The sequence below is a fragment of the Talpa europaea genome (genome assembly GCF_964194135.1).
Source record: "Talpa europaea genome assembly, chromosome: 1".
Classification (NCBI taxonomy): Eukaryota; Metazoa; Chordata; class Mammalia; order Eulipotyphla; family Talpidae; genus Talpa; species Talpa europaea.
The window spans coordinates 46,090,931-46,111,005 of NC_140073.1; the positions used below are offsets into that span (position 1 = coordinate 46,090,931).

A 20,075-nucleotide genomic window follows, 5' to 3' on the forward strand; every position below is an offset into this window, starting at 1 on the left:
GGTTGCTGCAGAGGGCTACTGTTGCTAAAAGGAAGAAAATCTTAAACTGTAGAATATTTACGTAACTATTTCACAATATTTCTTCAATATTTAAAGAACACTTACCTGCTTTACATTATATCCTGCTTTTGCACTAGTTTCAATAAACATAACATTTAGCTCTTTGGCTTTCCTTTCTCCCTCCTCAATTGAAACTTGCCTGTAGAAAAATTTAAAAAGATAAAAAAATTTTCCTTCCCAAAAAGTGACATTATAAAGGTTATAAACAATGTTCATAAAGTAATTTTTCTTGATATATATGCTGGTTCCAAAGGTGAAACTAATTTAAACTTCATCAAGCTGAAGTACATTCAAAATTTGTGCACTTCTATATGTTATACCTGAACACACAATTTTTAAAAAGGCATTTTTAATGATTTGCTTTAACTTAGTCGAGCACATCCTGCAATTTTTTTATTTTTAAAAACTTAATAGCCTGTTATTTTCTCTTAATATTACACTGGAAGCACTAAAGCCTTTTGATTAAAAGCTTTGTGTAAAGCATTTTTTTTATGGCTAGACAATTAGCTACTATAATTCATATAACAATTAGCTACTGTTAATATATGTAACCATTCTCAAATTGTCAAAAATAAAAGTTGTCAAATTTTACACCATAAACACATTTGTTCTTAATATTTTGCACATTGTGAGTCATTTCTTATATTAGATTTTGTGAATTTCCATTAAGTGAAATAAAGGAGTGAAAAGACATACATGTTAAAGCCTCTAGATACATGGTATTAATAACTCCAATACTTCTTTTACAGAACATTTTGTGATGCTACATAATTAGCAGTGTGTCTCAATTTGTGATCTCTTCAAGTGCAAGATTATCTAACTTACCTTGGTGTTCCTACAGTCCAGCTGGAAACAGGTGTTTAATAAATACGCAAATAGTGTAATTAAACAGATCAAACTATCATTTGACAATCAAAATCTGATTTCTCCATTAAAGAAAAACTGAAGCAATGCAAGAGAACTTCTATAAGTTCTTACCACATCTATCCACCAATCTACCTGTGTGTGTGCCCTTATAAACTATCTCTACTCCTTACTCCCAAAACTTATACCCACGTATATTAGATTCCACTCTTTTTGTCATCAAGAAGAAATTATTATAGAAATTCTCCACTCTCTAAAAACAGACAATAACATTTTACTACATTTGCTTTCTTATCTTTTCATTCTCTATGTATGTATGTGTGTACACATGTTTTTTTAAACTTGAAAGTAACCTGGCACTCTGCAAACCTTTAATACCCTAAATAAATACTTCAACCCTAAATTCAGTGTGAATTTCCTAGAAACAATCTGTTAGATGACGTGAAAATTACTCCTTTTAGATGTCTAGCTATAGTCACTCACTGGTGAACCCATGCAGTCTTGTGGTTTTAAAAACTATATATGTTAATGATTCCCAAATTCCTATCTCTAGCTTGGATCACTGTTTTGTATCTGACACCTTCACTAAGCTATTTAACATGGGCCTCCCTGGCGGTGCAGGGGTTAAGTCTCAGCGCTATCAAGCTATCACCAGCCTATCACCAGCTGCTACAGCTTGAATTTCAGCAGGAGTTTGCTCCCTAGACAGGGAGCTAACCCACATATGGTGCAGGAGACCTCTCCTGTCTCACCTGCTGCTCCCCTCAGCAGTGTATCTGCAGCAGTGCCTTTCAGTATATCTGCTTGTCCTGCTCCCCACTCTGTCTCTGGTGAATCCTCTCACCCCTGCACCTCTGGTCTACACACCATATCTTGTATGCATAAATAAATTAAAAAATAAATCTTTAAAAAAAAAGTAGCCAATCTAAACATAAAAGGACCAATTCTTTCCCAAACATGCTCATTATGCAGTCTTTCCCATTTCAGTTAATGAATTACTCAGATCAAGAATTGGGTGTCATCTTTGATTCCTTGTTTTTTCACATCCCATACTCTGTTCGCTAGTGTGTATTCCTTCCACTGTATCAGTATATCCTGACAGTTCTATCTTCTAAATTTGACCACTGATTGCCATACAACCTACCACTACTCTAGTACTAGTCATTTTTTCTTGCTTGATTACAGTATGCATTAATTTTTCACTAGTCTCCTCCCTTCTACCCTTACGTGTTTTCAACAGAGCAGAGATCTATGAAAAATTACTCCTCTACTGAAACCCTCTAATCTCATTCAGATAGTCTTTACTTTGCCCTACCATGTTTTTTTAACTGCCTACTACTCTTCCCATTATTCTCTTAACCAGCAATATAGACTTCCTTGCTATTCCTCAAATAAATCAAGGGTATTCCTAACTCAAACTCAGGGATTTTACTTTTTCTGAGTCATTTACCAAAGACTTTTTCCTCCTTAAAATATCTGCATTGTTAACTCCCTTACTTTCTCAAGTTACCAGTCATCTCCTCAGTAAAGTCTTCCACTACTATCCTAATATTTTTTAAAAGATTTATTTATTGGGCCTCCCTGGTGGCGCAGCGGTTGAGCGCTGGGCTGCGAAGCTGTGTGCCGCCTCTGCAGCGCCGGTTCAATCCCCGGCTGCTCCCCGGCCACGGGAGGAGGGTCCCACATGGCATGCAGACATCTCCTGCCGCCCGCTGCTCCCCTCAGCAGTTTACTTCGGTCCTTCTGCCTGCTCTGCTCCCCGCTCTGGCTCTGGTGAGTTCTCTCACCCTCCCGCGCTTCTGGCTGTACCCAGTGCTTGTATAAATAAACAAACAAATAAATAAAATAAAAAAATCTTAAAAAAAAATTTATTTATTCATGCATACAAGAACTGGGGTACAGGCCAGAGGTGGGGAGGGGTGTTGGTGAGAGAATTTACTGGAGACAGAAAGGGGAACAGAACAGGCATACTGACTGAAATAATTGCTGAGGGGAGCTGTGGGTGAGTCAGGAGAGGTCTGCTGCGCCATGTGGGTAGCTCCCTGGCTGGGGATTGAACTAATGCTGAAGTGGCTGCTGATAGCTTCATAGGTTGCGTCTTAACTCCTTGTGCCACCCAGCAGGCCCTATCCTAATATTTTAAACTCACCCTTGACATTTCATATTCCCTTTCTGTGCTTTATTTTTTCACCCTTAACTATCAAGCATACTATGTATTTTATTGCCTACTGTCAGGTTCATTCTCTGAAATTAAAGTCCCCTGGAAACTTGTCTCTTCTGTTACCTATTCTATCCTCCAGGGGTATCCTCTGAAACCTCAGTGACATTCAATAATAGTCCTTTTTTTTTTTTAAAGGTTTATTTATGCATACAAGAGTTGGGGTATAGGCCAGAGATGGAGGGGGGTGAGAGGATTCACCAGAGACAGAGCGGGGAACAGAACGGGCAGACTGACTGAAATACACTGCCAAGGGGAGCAGGTGAGACATGAGAAGTCTGCCTCGCCATGTGGGTTTCTCCCTGGCCAGCCGGGATCAAACTCGTACCACAGAGGTTGCAGACTGCCTCATAGTGCAGAGCTTAACCCTTTGTGCCACCAGGGAGGCCTTCAATAATATTTCTTGACTGAATGAGTATTAGTCTATAAACCCTATGTGTGAAGGATTAGAATCCTAAATGTATTTACTGGAATAAATGGTTGAAGTTTAGCTATAGTAATGGTTTCACTGTGGCCTGATTTTGTAGAATTCAGGAAGAGTCTTTATAGATTCAGTGTGCTCAACCTAGAGTAATTTAATTACAAAGTAGGATCAAACCCTCCCCAAATTGGGCCTCCCCGGTGGCGCAGCGGTTGAGCGCTGGGTTACGAAGCTGCTCGCGGCCTCTGCAGCGCCGGTTCGATCCCCGGCTGCTCCCCGGCCACCTGAGGAGGGTCCCACATGGCGCGCAGACCTCTCCTGCCGCCCGCTGCTCCCCTCAGCAGTGTACTTGGTCCTTCTGCCTGCTCTGCTCCCCGCTCTGGCTCTGGTGAATTCTCTCACCCTCCCGCGCTTCTGACTGTACCCAGTGCATGTGTAAACAGAACAAACAAAACAAATAAATAAAGAAATAAACATGCCTCTATTAAAAAAAAAATATTAAAAAAAAAACCCTCCCCAAATTAAAAAGAGACATGAAATATTATAATCAAAGTCATAAGAGGTCTAACAAATGATATTTACCAAAGCAATTCTCAGGTCTGAAACATCTGGGAATGACTGACAACAGGAGATAGAAAAAGTACTCAGCATGTAAGAGCTCACACTGAGACACTGAAACAGATACATTCTGGTTTTTCTTCCAAATTAAAAAAAAAAAGAATTCTCAAAGTGATAGACATTTAACTTTGATTTTTTTTTTTACTTTTTTTTAAATAGAGGCATGTTTTTATTTTATTTATTTGTTTGTTTGTTTTTTGCTTATACATGCACTGGGTACAGTCAGAAGCACAGGAGGGTGAGAGAATTCACCAGAGCCAGAGCAGGGAGCAGAGCAGGCAGAAGGACTGAAGTACAATGCTGAGGGGAGCAGCGGGCGGCAGGAGAGGTCTGCGCGCCATGTGGGACCCTCCTCCGGTGGCCGGGGATCGAACCAGCGCCACAGAGGCCGCGGGCAGCTTCGCAACCCAGCGCTCAACCGCTGCACCACCGGGGAGGCCCTCATTTTTTTTTTTAAGATTGATTTATTTATTTATGCAAGCACTGGGTACAGTCAGAAGCACAGGAGGGTGAGAGAATTCAACAAAGCCAGAGTGGGGAAGAGAACAGGTAGAGTGACGAAATACACTGCTGAGGGGAGCAGCAGGTGCAGCAGGAGAGGTCTGTGCACCATGTGGGACCCCTTGCCGGCAGCCAGGGATCGAACCGGCACTGCAGAGGCTGCTGCAGGCAGCTTAGCAACCCAGTGCTCAACCGATGTGCCACCTGGGGAGGCCCTAACTTTGAATTGTTTTTATTGAAACACTTACTCCCAATCAGAAAAGTAATCAAAATTTTTAAAGATGAATCATTACAGTAAAGTCCTCCATAATCTCATTCCTTTCCGAAAACAACTATAATGAATCCAAGTATGTGTTACGTAGATTTGTTCTAAGCAAAATATACACTTAAAAAAAAAAAAACCAGAAAGGACATCATGCTAGACACACCAATCAAGTGCATTTTAAAGATGATTAGATTTCAATAAATTCCTCTTCTTTTCAGTGGCCATAAAGTATTACATTTATAAATGCTATAGCTACTGATGGACACTTAGACTGATTAAAAATTTTTAGTGTTAAAAATTATGTTGTAATAAATATTTCTGTATGTTAATTTTTCACATTTCTGTGGAATAATTACTGGATATGAACCAGCGTTAGTATTTTAAGATCTGTTATTGTTAAATTATTTCCCTCCCAAAATTCTATTAGTTACATTTCTACTATATGAGAGGTTCTAGTTTATTCAGCCTCTTGACAATACTGTGCATTATCAATCTTCTAAATAATTATGATCTAATAGGTGACTATGATCTTTATATCTTGCATTCAAACCTATCAGTCTTTCCTTTAATGGTTTCAGGGTTTTATGTCATGCTTATAAAAGGGCACGCACACAACCAGATTTTCTTTTAAACCTTAAAAAAAAGTTGTATATTCATTTTAAAATTATTTTAGTACAATGTACAACACTCTAATTCTTTTAATGTGAATAGCAGGAGGGTGGTAGTTTGGCAAAAATTATTGAGAAAAAAGGTTAATTCCAAAGCAATAAATATTATCTTAGAGAAAAATTATTACATACATAATTTAGATAAGTTTTTAGCATTTGTGTACCCAGCTGAAATATTATGAAAAAAGAACAAATGCTTATAAGCATCCTTTTAGAAGACTCTGACTACAAAGGGGGAAAAAATGAGATGTATTATTTTTCTATTTAAAAATGAAGGTCTTGGGCCTCCCATAGTGGGGCAGATGGTTGAGCGCAGCATTGTGAAGCTGTCCGCACCTTCTGCAGCACCGGTTTGATCCTGGCCGGCCAGCGAGGGTCCCACATGGCGTGACAGACCCCTCCTGTCTCGCCCGCTGCTCCCCTCAGCAGTGTATTTCGTCAGTCTACCTGTTCTGTTCCCCACTCTGTCTCTGGTGAATCCTCGCACCCTCCTGGGAATCTGGCCTGTACCCCGGATGTTGTATAAATAAATAAATTAAAAAAATAAAAATAAAAATAAAAATAAAAATGAAGGTCTCAAAAATAAGTAAAAATGAAGGTCTCTTGGGATGCTCTACCAGAATAATAAATATATGATCTTCAAGTTCTCATACTGGAGTAAATAACATACGAAAATTTATGATGGCAATTAATGTTCAAAAGTGATTTCATGAAAAAAAGATTAATTCATACTTTGAATTTACTTTTAAATTAAGAAAGACTGTACCCAGTGTTTGTATAAATAAGTAAATAAATCTTTAACAACAACAAAAGAAAGACTTTTGTCACTGCAGTGCCAATTCCAATTAGGGTACCATGAGCAGAACGGGTTAAACATTTCCATAGATCTTTGAACATATTGGATTTCTTTGTAACATTTTAATTAACAGTACAAGTTCATTACCCAAATTTCAGCTTCTAATGTATGAATAAACAAATAATAAGCACTAAAACCTTCTACTATTAAATAGCCAAGACTATTTAAAGCTGAAAGAATATCCAGCAGATCACTTAGGAATGCTAAAAGCAGATATTCAAGCCAAGAGACCTACAGTGAATGTTAAAACATTATGCATCCTGTGACTTGAATATGGCTTTGCTCATTTGACTAAGGTACCACAATCAAGCTATTCAGTTCAACTACACAGTCTGGCTCAGTCATACAATTAAAAAAGAAGAAAGAAAAACTACACACTGAATTATAATGAATATTTTTCTACAATGAATATTAATAAGATTGCTGAAAGAGTGCTTTTCATCATCATATTTTTTAATGGTAGGATTTTTTTAAAAAAAAATTTTATTCTTTAATCAAACTCTGTTTATGTTTGTAAGTCCTAAAATATGCAAAATAGTTACTAGCTTCATGTGTAACAATCTTGCACAAATTATTTACATATGGCTTTACACAAAAGAAAAAAACTCTCCTTTAAGCTCTGGGTTCCATGTTTGTTTATATTTCAGGTTCCCACACTAAAGAAAAGGACAGTATAAACTTAAGAATTAAATATGTCTCTTTTCAAAATAATTGTTCAGTAACAAAAGCAAGCAGGCTGCTTAACAAAGATATCAAACATTCCATACACATACAGTATCACTTCATACCTCTTATCAGCAAGATCTGTTTTATTTCCTACTAACATGATGATAACATCGCTTCCTCTTTCTGTTCTGACATCATCAATCCATTTTGTAGTTTGCTGGAATGAGTTAACATCTGGTGTAGGAAGGTGGATAGAGAGATTATTGTTATTGCAAATGTTTCCCCAATTGACGGACAAGAAAATAAAAGCCCTGGAAGTTGAAAGGACTGGCACATTAGGACCCACTTTTAATGTGCCTGCAACATAACTCCATTTTATCTGAGTACAACTGTCAGTCATCTAGACAAATCACAAAAATAAAATCCTCAAGGTTCCTTTTATAAAGTAGTTCAAAGTTTTTGAACATGCCCAAGTGAGTGCAATGTACTGTATGTAATTGGAAAAAAAACTTTTAAAAATGTATGACAGCTATGGCAGATAATATGGTGCTACATTGCTACAATGCTTTTTTGATTACTTACACTTTATCAAACATGACAAAGAAAGCATCTCCAAAAGTATGTCAGCCAGTAAGTCCCAACATAACCAGGAAATTTGTAAAGCCTTTAAATAGCTCTCAACACCACTCTGTTTGCATTGCTTATTTAGTTTGTGATCACTTTAACTTGAAGTTTATTAGTTTAATGCACAGAATCACTTGTAACAAAAGCCACCTTTTCTAGAGCTGAATTCTGAGTATTTCAATGTTTTTCATAGCGGTTAAATAAACACTTTACTACATTTTAATCACATGTGCATAATTTTAAAAGAAAAATAGATCAAGTTTCACTTGATTTGGTTAAAGTAAGCACAAACATTTTAAAGCTGCAAAACCTGTCAACACACAATAATGAACACATATTTTTTAAACAAGTAGCAACCCAAAGTGAAGTCTGAAAAGAAGATAGACTGCATACAGCACCTTACCAGGAAAAAAAAAAGTCCCTCAGTACAAATTCTAACTTATAATTCTTGTAAAGTAGATATACCTACTGGTTGAACAGATATGCAAAAATGTATAGTAACTGTATATTACTTGATCAAATCAACAGTTTATTTATATAAAATGTTTTTAAAGAAGTCCAAGTTGCTGCACTATCCTGTTTTTTATAAATTATGGATTGCTATATGGAATGATGCTTATTACTGCCTAATATATATCATAAACTAATTCACAAAGACAATTTTAATCAAAGAGCATTTTTCTGTCAGTTACCAATGCTCCACAGAAAACTTATAGACACTTAAAATGCCAAAGGGCATTATTCAATCTTTTGGGAAAACAAAAGGAAAGAATATTACTTGCTTTAGTCTCCCATTTAAATTTTTTTCTAGGAGAGAAATGAAAATAAAATTTGTTAGCTAAAACATGAGTGAGTCACAGAATCCAGAAGTTATTTAAAAATAAAAAATGATTAACAGAAAACTACACATTATGTTTTCTCTCCCTTCCTCTGTAAAGAAAGGATGGCTGGGAGGGTAAAACAGAAAAAAGTTGGCTGGAAGAAGCTTTTAATAGCCTCAACAAAAGCTCTAGAGGACTTACAAAACTTGGCAGGAGGCTTAAATGCAGACTATATTATTTTAGAGAAATCTAAGATCAAATTAAATGAAAAAGGAGACATTCTCCCAATCATAATTATGGTGTGCCTTATGGATATCAAGATCCTAAGAAAGCTTTGGACAGAAAGGAAAATTTCCAAAGCAAAAAAAAGCTGGCACAGTAGAAATAAAGATACAAACTCCAAAGCATATATTGTTGGCCTAGTTGTTCTGTGTAAGTTTTGCTATGATAAACTCATTTTTACATGCCAGTATGGAAAACAAGCACATGACAAGAACATGCATGCAGCTAAGCTAAAGGTTGAAAGAAGATTAGAAATGCATAATCCCCCCCCACTCACTTGTGATATCATAAACAACAACTGCCACAGTGGAGTCACGAATGTAGCTAGGAATCAAGCTCCTGAACCGCTCTTGACCTGCTGTGTCCCATAATTGCAATCGTACCTAACAACAAAATCAGTCAAACAAGCAAGAAAAATAAGAAAGGTCAACCCGTTGCAAAATACCTACTTGTGATATCGTAAACTACTACGGCTGCAGCAGAATCACGGATGTAACTGGGAATGAGGCTACGGAAACGTTCCTGACCCGCAGTATCCCACAGCTGCAACCTGATCTGTGGGATGGGAAAACATAAATAAAAAAAACAAAACAAAACAAAACAAAAAAACCAGAAAAAAACAAAAACAAAACAAAAAAAAAAACAAACCCCAAACTCATACTAAAAAGAAAAAAGAAATAATGCTTTTAAAAGGGGGAAGGTGGAAAGGAGATAAAAAGGAGACTCATGCAAAAGGTGGCAGAGAGGTAAGGAATGAAAATAACACAAAACTGTCTTTTCCCAAAAGGGATTACTAAGTAATATTAAAAATGTGCTTGCTCTAAAGATACATGACTTAAAAATGGCGATGAAGGTTTAACAGACTCAAAAACACACTTCTTTTTTCTTTCCCTATAAAAACCTCTCTTTGAATCCTATGCCTTCTGGATGGCAAAGAGTAGACTCTGTTGATGTTCAAATACTGAGAATGAAAGAGACATGTGTCAATGAGCAGCCCAGGTTATCACAGTAAAGGAACTAATGTATCAGAGTAAAGAAATTAAAGCTATTCTGAAAATCTAAGTTAAAAGGTATATCTTTCTTATTGAGTCTAGAACTCTTTGACATTGGGTCTCTGACTATAATGCTTATTTTTCTCTTACATTTTTGTCCTAGAACACTTTATAATCTAACAAAAAGGAGAAATGTTTCTTTGCAACCCCACATGAAAATTTCTTAGACCATCATAAGGCAGTTTCAAAGCTTCCAAATTTTAAGAAATAACATGCTATGTTAAAATAAAACAAAAGAGAAATTCTCAAAGGAAAAAAAAACCTCAGATACGAATAAAGAAATAGCATTAGCAATGAAATGTTTTTTGGGTATAGCTCCTAAAATAATGCATTTAAGATAGTCACTGTTTAGGTGGCAGGAAATTTCTTCAAAGGATAGTAGGCTAGAATACAGAATTCACACTGTACTTAAAGGGAACATTCTAAAGAAGACAAAAATCCAACAAGGAAATACATAGTAACTATCCATGCATAGTCACTTCTGTTTGTGTCATATTCTGACAAGTAAAACCCTGAAGTTCACAAACTGTGTAATATTTAAATAAAACCTTTCTCAATGCCTCAAGAGCCGCTCTAATTACTCCATGCAAATACTCCTTTAATTATCTCAATGCTACTTGCTATTTTCCCAAATCAAGATGACAAATTGTGTTTAGCAAGCCTAAGGCCAACAGGATTTTCCAAAAAGTTTGCTTTCTCTGCCCTTTGGATTTCATCTGGAGATACAAACTACTCATTCTGTAATAACAGTTTTTCTCAAGGCTTGTAAACTACTTTGTTAACTTTGCCAATTAGTTCTTTTAGTGACATTGATGATAGCTTTGACCATAGTTTTCTATCAAGTATTACAGAAAATTACACACAGAAAACATTACTCACTGTTCGATCCTCCAAGTACATAGTTTTCGATAAAAAGTCAATACCAATTGTTGCCTGTAAAACAAAACAAAAAAAGTTAAAAAATAATGGTTTAATGGTGGTAAGCAGGCTAGGGTTCAAATGGGAATTAGGACTATGAAAGAAATAATGAATAAACATATAAACATATCATAGACAAGACTGAACAAAATTTTTAGTGACAATAGCTTTCATTTATTGCACACTGCCATATGTTGCCAATCAAAACACAATCACAAACACCATAAATCTGAATATTGAAATTCTAGATCAAAATTCCTAAAAATCTAAAATCCTACCCTAATATTGAAATCCTGAAAGTTGAAAGGAAGTGAAAATATAGAATACAGAAAACTCCCCTGCCAAATCCGTCAATTGTGTAGCAACAACTTCTATTCCTTCATATGCAGCACTATGTTTACCTTCAAAAAAATGCTCACAATAAAAAGAATTTTACAAGTTATTTGACCTTCTGAACCAAAGATACTTGCTGATAGAGATTCTTCAAGTGTTACTGCTAAATCTAATGTAGCTTAGTTTCACATTGAATAAAGGACTTTTCAAAAATGATTCCACTAGTGCTTATCAACTACATAGAATTCATTGCCCTGATGGAGATGAATACTCTAGAACTTATCTGGCTGTTTATGTAATAATGACTAAAAAAGTGAAGCAATCTAAAAGCACTCATTTAAAGACTTGGGAAAATTTGCAGAAGAAAATGGATTTCACCTGAATTCTCAAACCATAATGACGAATTTGGATTTAGGTGCAACAAGATTTCTAAAGTGAATTTCAAGGTGTTACCATTTAGTTCAACATATTTGGCAGAAAATCCAAAACAAAGACAAAAAGTTCACTTTATAAAAATTGTGTCTCTTCACCCTACTGACTGGGAGAAAATTTTGCACCCCATACAACCGATAAGGGACTGATCACAAAGATCAACAAAGAGCTTGGGCCTCCCTGGTGAAGTCTTAGCACTATCAAGCTACTGCCCACCAGCCACTGTAGCACAAGTTCAATCCCCAGCCAGGAAGCTAATCCACATGGCGCAGCAGACGCCTCCTGTCTTACCTAATGCTCACCTCAGCAGTGTATTTCAGTAGATCCACCATTCTGCTCCCCACTCTGTCTTTGGTGAATCCTCTCACCCCCACACCTCTGGCCAACACCCCAGTTCTTATATGCATAAATAAATTAAATCTTTTTTAAAAAGCTCACACAATTCAATATAAACAAAGTAAACAATCCAGTCAAAAATGGGCAGAAGAGCTAAAACGACACTTCTCCAAAGAGGAAATGCAAATGGCTATCAGGAATATGAAAAAATGTTCAACATCACTTATAATCAGGGAAATGCAAATCAAAACCACAATGAGATACGACCTTAAACCAATGAGAATGGCACATATTAAAAAAAAACTTCCAACAACAAATGTTGGCAAAGATGTGGAGAAAAAGGAACTCTCCTGCACTGCTGGTGCGAATGCCAACTGGTCCATCCACTATGGAAAGCTGTATGGAGGTTCCTTAGAGGTACTGAAAATGGAGCTACCATGTGACCCAGCAATTCCACTCCTAGGGATCTACCCAAAGGACGCAAAAACATTAATTCAAAAGGACACCTGCACCCCTGTGTTCATTGCAGCACTATTTACAATAGGTAAGCTATGGAAACAACTCAAATGCCCAAGAATAGATGACTGGATCAAGAAGATGTGGTATATATACACAATGGAATATTATTCAGCAATCAAAAAAGATAAACTCATGCCATTTGTGGCAACATGGATGGAGCTGGAAGGGATTATGTTCAGTGAAATAGGCCAGAAGGAAAAAGAAAAATATCAGATGGTTTCATTTGTAGGAAGAATGTAGGGAAACCAAATAAGGGATCAGGAAATAATAGTAATAATAATATTAATATTAATAAATAAACACAATTAACAAGCAACTATAAATTAGAGATATCTGCAGGGGAGGATTCGGGCTCAAAACAGGGGAGGGAAGAGCACAAGGGACTATGGTGATGGTGCATAGGTGAATTGGTGGTGGGAATTTTATGAGGACTACACCTGAGAAGAGAAAGCAAATATTGTGCAAAGATGAACAGTGATGTAAAATATAAATAAATAAAACCAATTCTATTATAAAAAATAAATAAAATGTATTGCTTATCTACATTAGAATTTCTTCCAGGTGATGCAATTCTGGAAACTTGTAATGAATTAAAGCCACATTTGCCTCAAGATGCCAGCAAAGTTAAGAAGGGTTTGAAAACCATTATACACATGATGAGAAGACGCCACTATTATTTCCACTAAGTCGTTGGTCCATCTGAGTAGATGCATAACAGATTTCCACACACCCAAAACAACACAAAAGCATGGTATGGAAGATGGAAAATTTAACAGGGAATGTCCATGCTGATGTACATGGGATCACAGAGAAGCTCAGAAAGTGAATGCTCAAAAAGAAAAAATGCAGTTCTTCTTGATGCAAGGACCTCAAAATATAGTTAATGATGGTAAAAGCCATTTCTTATGGACTACGTGTAAGCAATTGCTATAATCTATCCCTGTAATACACTTTTTCACATGTCAAATTTTAGTTTCTTTTTTTAGAAAGGTATTTTCCCCACTATTTAAAATTGTGGGCAGTATTTTTTACAACTCGCTGTGCTATGTATCATCTACACATCATTTCCAACACTGGAAGTCTAAATTGTGTACAGACTGAGAGTTTTTTTTTTGTTGTTGTTGTTGTTAAAGATTTATTTATGCATACAAGAGCTGGGGTATAGGCCACAGATGTGGGGGGTGAGAAGACTGACAAGAGACAGAGTGGGGAACAGAACAGGCAGACTGACTGAAAGACATTGCTGAGGGGAGCAGCAGGTGAGACGGGAGAGGTCTGCTGCACCACGTGGCTTGCTCCCTGGGCAGCCGGGAATCGACCTTGTGTTGCAGAGGCTACAGATTGCGTCATAGTGTGGTGCTTAAACCCTTGCTACACCAGGGAGGCCCTAGACTGAGAGTTCTAATTCATTTTATGCATTTTTTTTTCCAAATTTGACACCATGGAAGTACATTACCAAAACTCTATTGTGTTGTGAATGCAAAAACTGAAACATCCTCTTGAAGAGATGTCTGTCCCTTTTTCAACCTGTGAGAAATAAATTTCTCCCAATAGTCAATTTATTGTGTAAAGATCGTCTATGAAGTGTTCTGTTGTTTTTTATTTCTCAGATAAATCCCTTTTTAAAAATGTAAATATATGGGTTGCGAAGCTCCCTGCGGCCTCTGCGGTGCCGGTTCAATCCCCGGCTGCTTCCCGGCCACCGGAGGAGGGTCCCACATGGCGCGCAGACCTCTCCTGCCGCCCGCTGCTCCCCTTAGCAGTGTACTTCGGTCCTTCTGCCTGTTCTGCTCCCCGCTCTGGCTCTGGTGAATTCTCTCACCCTCCCGCGCTTCTGACTGTACCCAGTGCTTGTATAAACAAACAAACAAACAAACAAATAAATAAAATACGTGCCTCTTTAAAAAAAAAAAAATGTAAATATAGGGCCTCCCCTGGTGGCGCAGCAGTTGAGTGCTGGGTTCCACATGGCGCACAGACCTGTCACCCGCTGCTCCCCTCAGCAGTGTATTTCATCAGCCTGCCTGTTCTGTTCCCCACTCTGGCTCTGGCAAATCCTCTCAACCCTCCCGCGCTTCTGACTGTACCCAGTGCTTGTATAAATAAATAAATTAAAAAAAAAAAAGTAAATATAATAAATGACTTTCAAAGATTTAAAAAATTATTTTCCAGAATTGTATTTTGAGGAGGGGGTGTGGGGGTTGATTTTTCAGATTGTGATTTTTCAACTAGGGATTTTGATCTTCCAGGATTTCAACATCTGGTGATATGGTGTTCTTGGTAGTATCTTTTGGGATTATGACCCAAACCTCATGCTGTGTATTACAGGTTGTTTTACACCCTTTCTGTGATCATCTCTAATCTTTACATATTCCTGTGAGGCAGCTGCTATCATCCAATTTTTCTCATTTTATAGATAACAATATGGGGGGAGTTCAGAAAAATAACTTGTCTAAAAAGAACACAAAGCTTTGCTGTGGAGTTGGGAGTAATAATATAACTTTTTTAAAAAGCCATTTTCACTACTGATATGCTTTTATAGATATATTGTTTGTACTTTCTTTTTTGTACTTTTTCCTTTGTACTTTGTATGTTCTTGTTTTAACACATCTGCAGTTTTTCTCTAGACACTTAACACATAACATAAATTAACCATCTTACACATTTCTTAAAAAGACTAACGTTTCTATGGCAGTTTGGGTTCAGAGTAAAACTGAAAGGAAAGTACAGAGATATCACATCTATCCACTGTTCTGACATACACAGGGCACTACTCCTTAGTATCAACATTCCCCACCAGAGTATTACAGTTGCTACAACTGATGAACTTACAATTAAATTGTGTTTGTTACTGATTTGTAGGAGTTCTTAATATATCTAGATACTAAACCCTAATCAGATATGTAACTTTGAAATATTTCCTCCCATTCCATAGACTGGACTTGGAGATATTTTGAAAATCCACTGTCTGGGGATGTAAACTGGTGTAGCCATTATGGGAAGCCATATGAATATGCCTCAAAAAATTAAAAATAGAAATTCCATGGCATACAATTATCCCACTTCTGGGCATTTACCTGAAGAACATGAAAATACTAATTCTAAGAGAGATATGCACCCTATGTTCATTGCAGGTTATTCATGAAAATCAAGAGTTAGAAACAACCTAAGTACCCATTGACAGACGAATGGATAAAGACGACATGGTATTGGGCCTCCCCGGTGGCGCAGCGGTTGAGCGCTGGGTTGCGAAGCTGCCTGCGGCCTCAGCGGCGCCGGTTCGATCCCCGGCTGCTCCCCGGCCAGCGGAGGAGGATCCCACATGGTGTGCAGACCTCTCCTGCCACCCGCTGCTCCCCTCAGCAGTGTACTTCGGTCCTTCTGCCTGCTCTGCTCCCCACTCTGGCTCTGGTGAATTCTCTCACCCTCCCGCGCTTCTGACTATACCCAGTGCATGTATAAACAAAACAAACAAACAAATATAATAAATAAATAAAAACATGCCTCTATAAAAAAAAACTATTAAAAAAAAAAAGACGACATGGTATTTATACATAATGAAATACTACTTAGCTATATATGTTAAAAAAAAAAGATTAAATCTTGCCATTTGCAACAACATGGATGGAAATAGAGGATATTGTACTTAGTGACAGAAGTCAGATGGAGAAGAGAAATACCATATGTTCATGTGGTACCTAAAAAAGAATCAACCAAAAAAAACCAAAACCAAACTTTTAGACTTTTAGACCGAATGAATGGTTACTAAGAGGAGTAATTGTATGGTGAAGGACAGAATTAGACCTTCAGCTGTAAACAAAATGTACTATATACAGATGTTGATTTATAGTAATGCACACCTAAAAGCTATCTAGTGTTATCATCCAATGTTACCTCAACACTGCTTTTGTGTGTTCATTTGGTTTTTTTTAAGCTTCAGTGTATAACTTTTTATTTCAGTATCTGTATATATTACATTATGATCATCAATGAAAGTCTAGTAAGATTTTGTGTTTTTTTTTTTTCTGTTTGAAAACTAAGGGTTTTCTGGGGGCCTCCCCGGTGGCACAGCGGTAGAGCGCTGGGTTGCGAAGCTGCCGGTTCGATCCCCGGCTGCTCCCCGGCCACCGGAGGAGGGTCCCACATGGCGCGCAGACCTCTCCTGCCGCCCGCTGCTCCCCTCAGCAGTGTACTTCGGTCCTTCTGCCTGCTCTGCCCCTCGCTCTGGCTCTGGTGAATTCTCTCACCCTCCCAACTTCTGACTGTACCCAGTGCATGTATAAACAAAACAAACAAGCAAACAAATAAATAAAAAAAGAAAAACATGCCTCTATTTAAAAAAAAAAAAAATCTTTAAAAAAATAAAAAATAAATAAAAAAAAAAAAAGAAAACTAAGGGTTTTCTGAGGGTCTGATTTTGAAGTCAGACCTGGTTCATCCACCATTTACAAGGCTGAACTTTTAATGAACAAATATCCTAAAACTTCTGAACCTTTTGCTATAGTTAATTACTGGTGAGGTTTTGGAATGCTCTTATATATAAGCATTACAAACTATCAGTATTGTGTGATTTAAAGGTGTAAGTACTTTGAGTCACTTAAATTAGACTTCTGAATATATTGTAAAATTATCTTAACAGCAGATCTGTACTTTTTAGATGGACAAGAATCGCAGTATCAGTTGCCTTTTGTTGAAAGCACTCTTCATATAATTGCAGTGCTGGAGATAAGAACTCCAGCTTGTCACTTTGACAGACATTAGTGTAGCAAATGTTGTCTGAGCTACTGCTTCAACAAACCAAGAGACAAATAATCTGTGTTACTGGCTAATAAAAAGACATGAGTTAACACCAACAATCAAAACAATGCTCTATTCCCCAAACAAAATGACAATACTTCTGGGAGGAGCAAAAAACAGAAAAGGAGTCATAGAAAATTAAACAAGAAGAAGTCAAAAGCAATTCCTCCAGGTGGGAATTTTATTTCTACTGGCAACAAATTAGAATTTTGTGTAGAACAATCTATAGTTTTGATTTAAAAATGTACTAGATCACCATCATCTTTCTGGATAAGTTCATTAAATTGTCTTAAAACTCTTCCTTATTTATGTAGTCTGAACTTATATTTATTGTCAATCTGAAACAGCCTTTCGGATAATTCTCTAACTTCAAAGTATTCTCAAAGGTTATTCTGAATAACGTATCTTCCTCAAATAAAAGAATGATTGTATACCAACTGTGGGGATCTTTCTTGAGTTTATATTTAGTTGAACCACATAAAATTAGCAATATTCTATTATTTTTGAATTATTAAAGTAGCAGTGTAAAATGATTCAAAATATATACTTCAAACCTTAAAAAAATCTGAGGGTTTATAGTTACAAAAAAGAACTGGTAAAAAAGAAAAGCAACTTAGAGAATTATTTCCTTACTCTAGCTAAAAAAGAACAACTTCCTAAGTTGTTTTTTTTTTTTTTTGGCTTTACATTGACACAATACCTAAATTTGGTCAGTAAGGACTTTTCTGCTAACCAATTTCCTCTTTTCAAGCCAATTCATTCAGTGTATAGGACTCATACAGAGTATGAATTATGAATGAAATAAAATTTATCTTTTTAAAAATAAAACTAAGTTTCAGATACATATTACATATGGCTCACATTAAGTCTAATAATAAATTTCTGACAAAGAGACTAGCTCTTTAATTATTCATTTTAGAAGTCTTTTTGTTGCATGTAGAAGTCAAAAGATTATTCACCTGATAACTAAGTTGGCAGCTGGGGCCTCCCTGGTGGCACAAGGGGTTAAACGCAGCACAGTGAAGCTATCAGCAGCCACTGCAACATGAGTTCAATCCCCAATCCCTGGCCAAGGAGATAACCCACATGGCGCAACAGACCTCTCCTGCCTCGTCCACTGCTCCCCTCAGCACTGTATTTCAGTAGATCTGCCTGTTCTGCTCCCCACTCTGTGTCTGGTGAATCCTCTCATCCCCGCATCTCTGGCCTTCACCTTAGCTCTTATATGCATAAATAAATCAATTGTTAGAAAAAAAAAAGAAGTTAACAGCTAACTACATATGGTCAATTCTTTATATTCAAAGAAAATACCTGCTATACTGTCAAGTTGATTTCTCTAAGAATGTAGGGCGCTATATCATTCAAAATTTCTTAATAGAGGGCCTCCCCGGTGGCGCAGCAGTTGAGTGCTGGGTTGCGAAGCTGCCCGCAGCCTCTGCAGCGCCGGTTCGATCCCCGGCTGCTCCCCAGCCACCGGAGGAGGGTCCCACATGGCGTGCAGACCTCTCCTGCCGCCCGCTGCTCCCCTCAGCAGTGTACTTCGGTCCTTCTGCCTGCTCTGCTCCCCACTCTGGCTCTGGTGAGTTCTCTCACCCTCCTGCGCTTCTGACTGTACCCAGTGCTTGTGTAAATAAAAATAAATAAATAAAAATAAATCTTTAAAAAAATTATTCTAAAAAAAAAAATTTCTTAATAGATCTAAAGTAAGATAATATCTAGGACTGTACCTAATTATTACCAAAACTTGTGACTTAACATAGTTAATTAGCTGCAACACCAAAGTACAGTATTTTGGCTTCACTAGCAACAACTTTTCCCACAAAGAATCAAAGCTTCTTAACTGTCAAATTCTATACAATCGCACTACAATCGCACTCCGCTGACACTACTGCTCTTGTATGTCTGAGTGCACAGCAGCAACAGTCAGCAATAACTTGAAAAAATAGCAAAGGCACTTTGAAGTATGCCTGAAAGATCGCTTTAATTTCACAGAGAAACTGGGTACAACACATACTTTAGAAGCACCCAGATAGCTATCATAGATTCTGGCTCATAATTCTCTAGTGTAAAGTTCTGACCTTAGTTCAGGTTTTTTACCTGATATTTAGTTCTTCTCCCAAAGATCAGAGCTTACAATCTTGGGAATATGCAACACATGGCTAGGACACCGACACTTTTTCAGTCCTTGAATGAGATTAGCTCATTAAAGAAAATACCTTGAGAATAGTACTTCTGGCTCCTCTGCTGAGAGGCAGAACTATTACTCAGGATCAAAATACTGTATGCAAGAGAAGGTGATCTAGGTGAAAGCTACAACCAAAGAGCTGTGAAAAAATTGGAACATAGAAAATGGGGATATCTTCAGTTGAAACTGAAGAACTCTTAAGTGAACTGTTTTTTATTTCTAAATTTGCTTTTCTCACAATGTCTTAAGGTGGTTAAATCATCAAAAGAATGATAATGATATACATTACATATTCACTAGCTTAAATGTCATTCATTTCCTTAAGTGTTAGATTTCTGTTTTAGTTATCTTTGTTCCAGGATCTTTATGACTTTGGTTAAAAACTAACCCTTTTAAAAGTTAAAAACAAATTCCTTGTGGAGTAGCAGAAATGTTCTTAATCTTGATTGTGAAGATAACTCATAGGTGTATACATCTGACAAAATTTATCATAACATAGGTACATAATTCTTAACTACAAGAACTCTTAGTGGGGGGTGGGGGAGGGGAATAACTTTGTATGTACTGGATAACAGTCCTTTGTCATATGTGCCTTGCAAATATTTTAATCCCCATTTGTGGCTTATCTTCTCATTCATT

General features: G+C 37.1%; 1 protein-coding gene across 3 annotated transcripts in view; it reads right to left on the reverse strand.

Moving 5' to 3' along the window:
* RAB6A (RAB6A, member RAS oncogene family) overlaps positions 1 to 20,075 on the reverse strand; it is a gene marked incomplete at both ends in the record, with an annotated part of 75,970 nt that overhangs the window by 14,718 nt on the left and 41,177 nt on the right. The window contains 4 exons of one of the 3 annotated variants that reach the window (XM_084244030.1): positions 106 to 199; positions 7,260 to 7,371; positions 9,142 to 9,247; positions 10,796 to 10,849. In XM_084244030.1, the coding sequence (XP_084100156.1) occupies positions 106 to 199; positions 7,260 to 7,371; positions 9,142 to 9,247; positions 10,796 to 10,849 (366 nt within the window). Of the gene's footprint in view, positions 1 to 105; positions 200 to 7,259; positions 7,372 to 9,141; positions 9,248 to 9,313; positions 9,420 to 10,795; positions 10,850 to 20,075 lie in introns of all 3 variants that reach the window. The other 2 variants (XM_084244031.1, XM_084244032.1) reach the window with 2 other exon arrangements.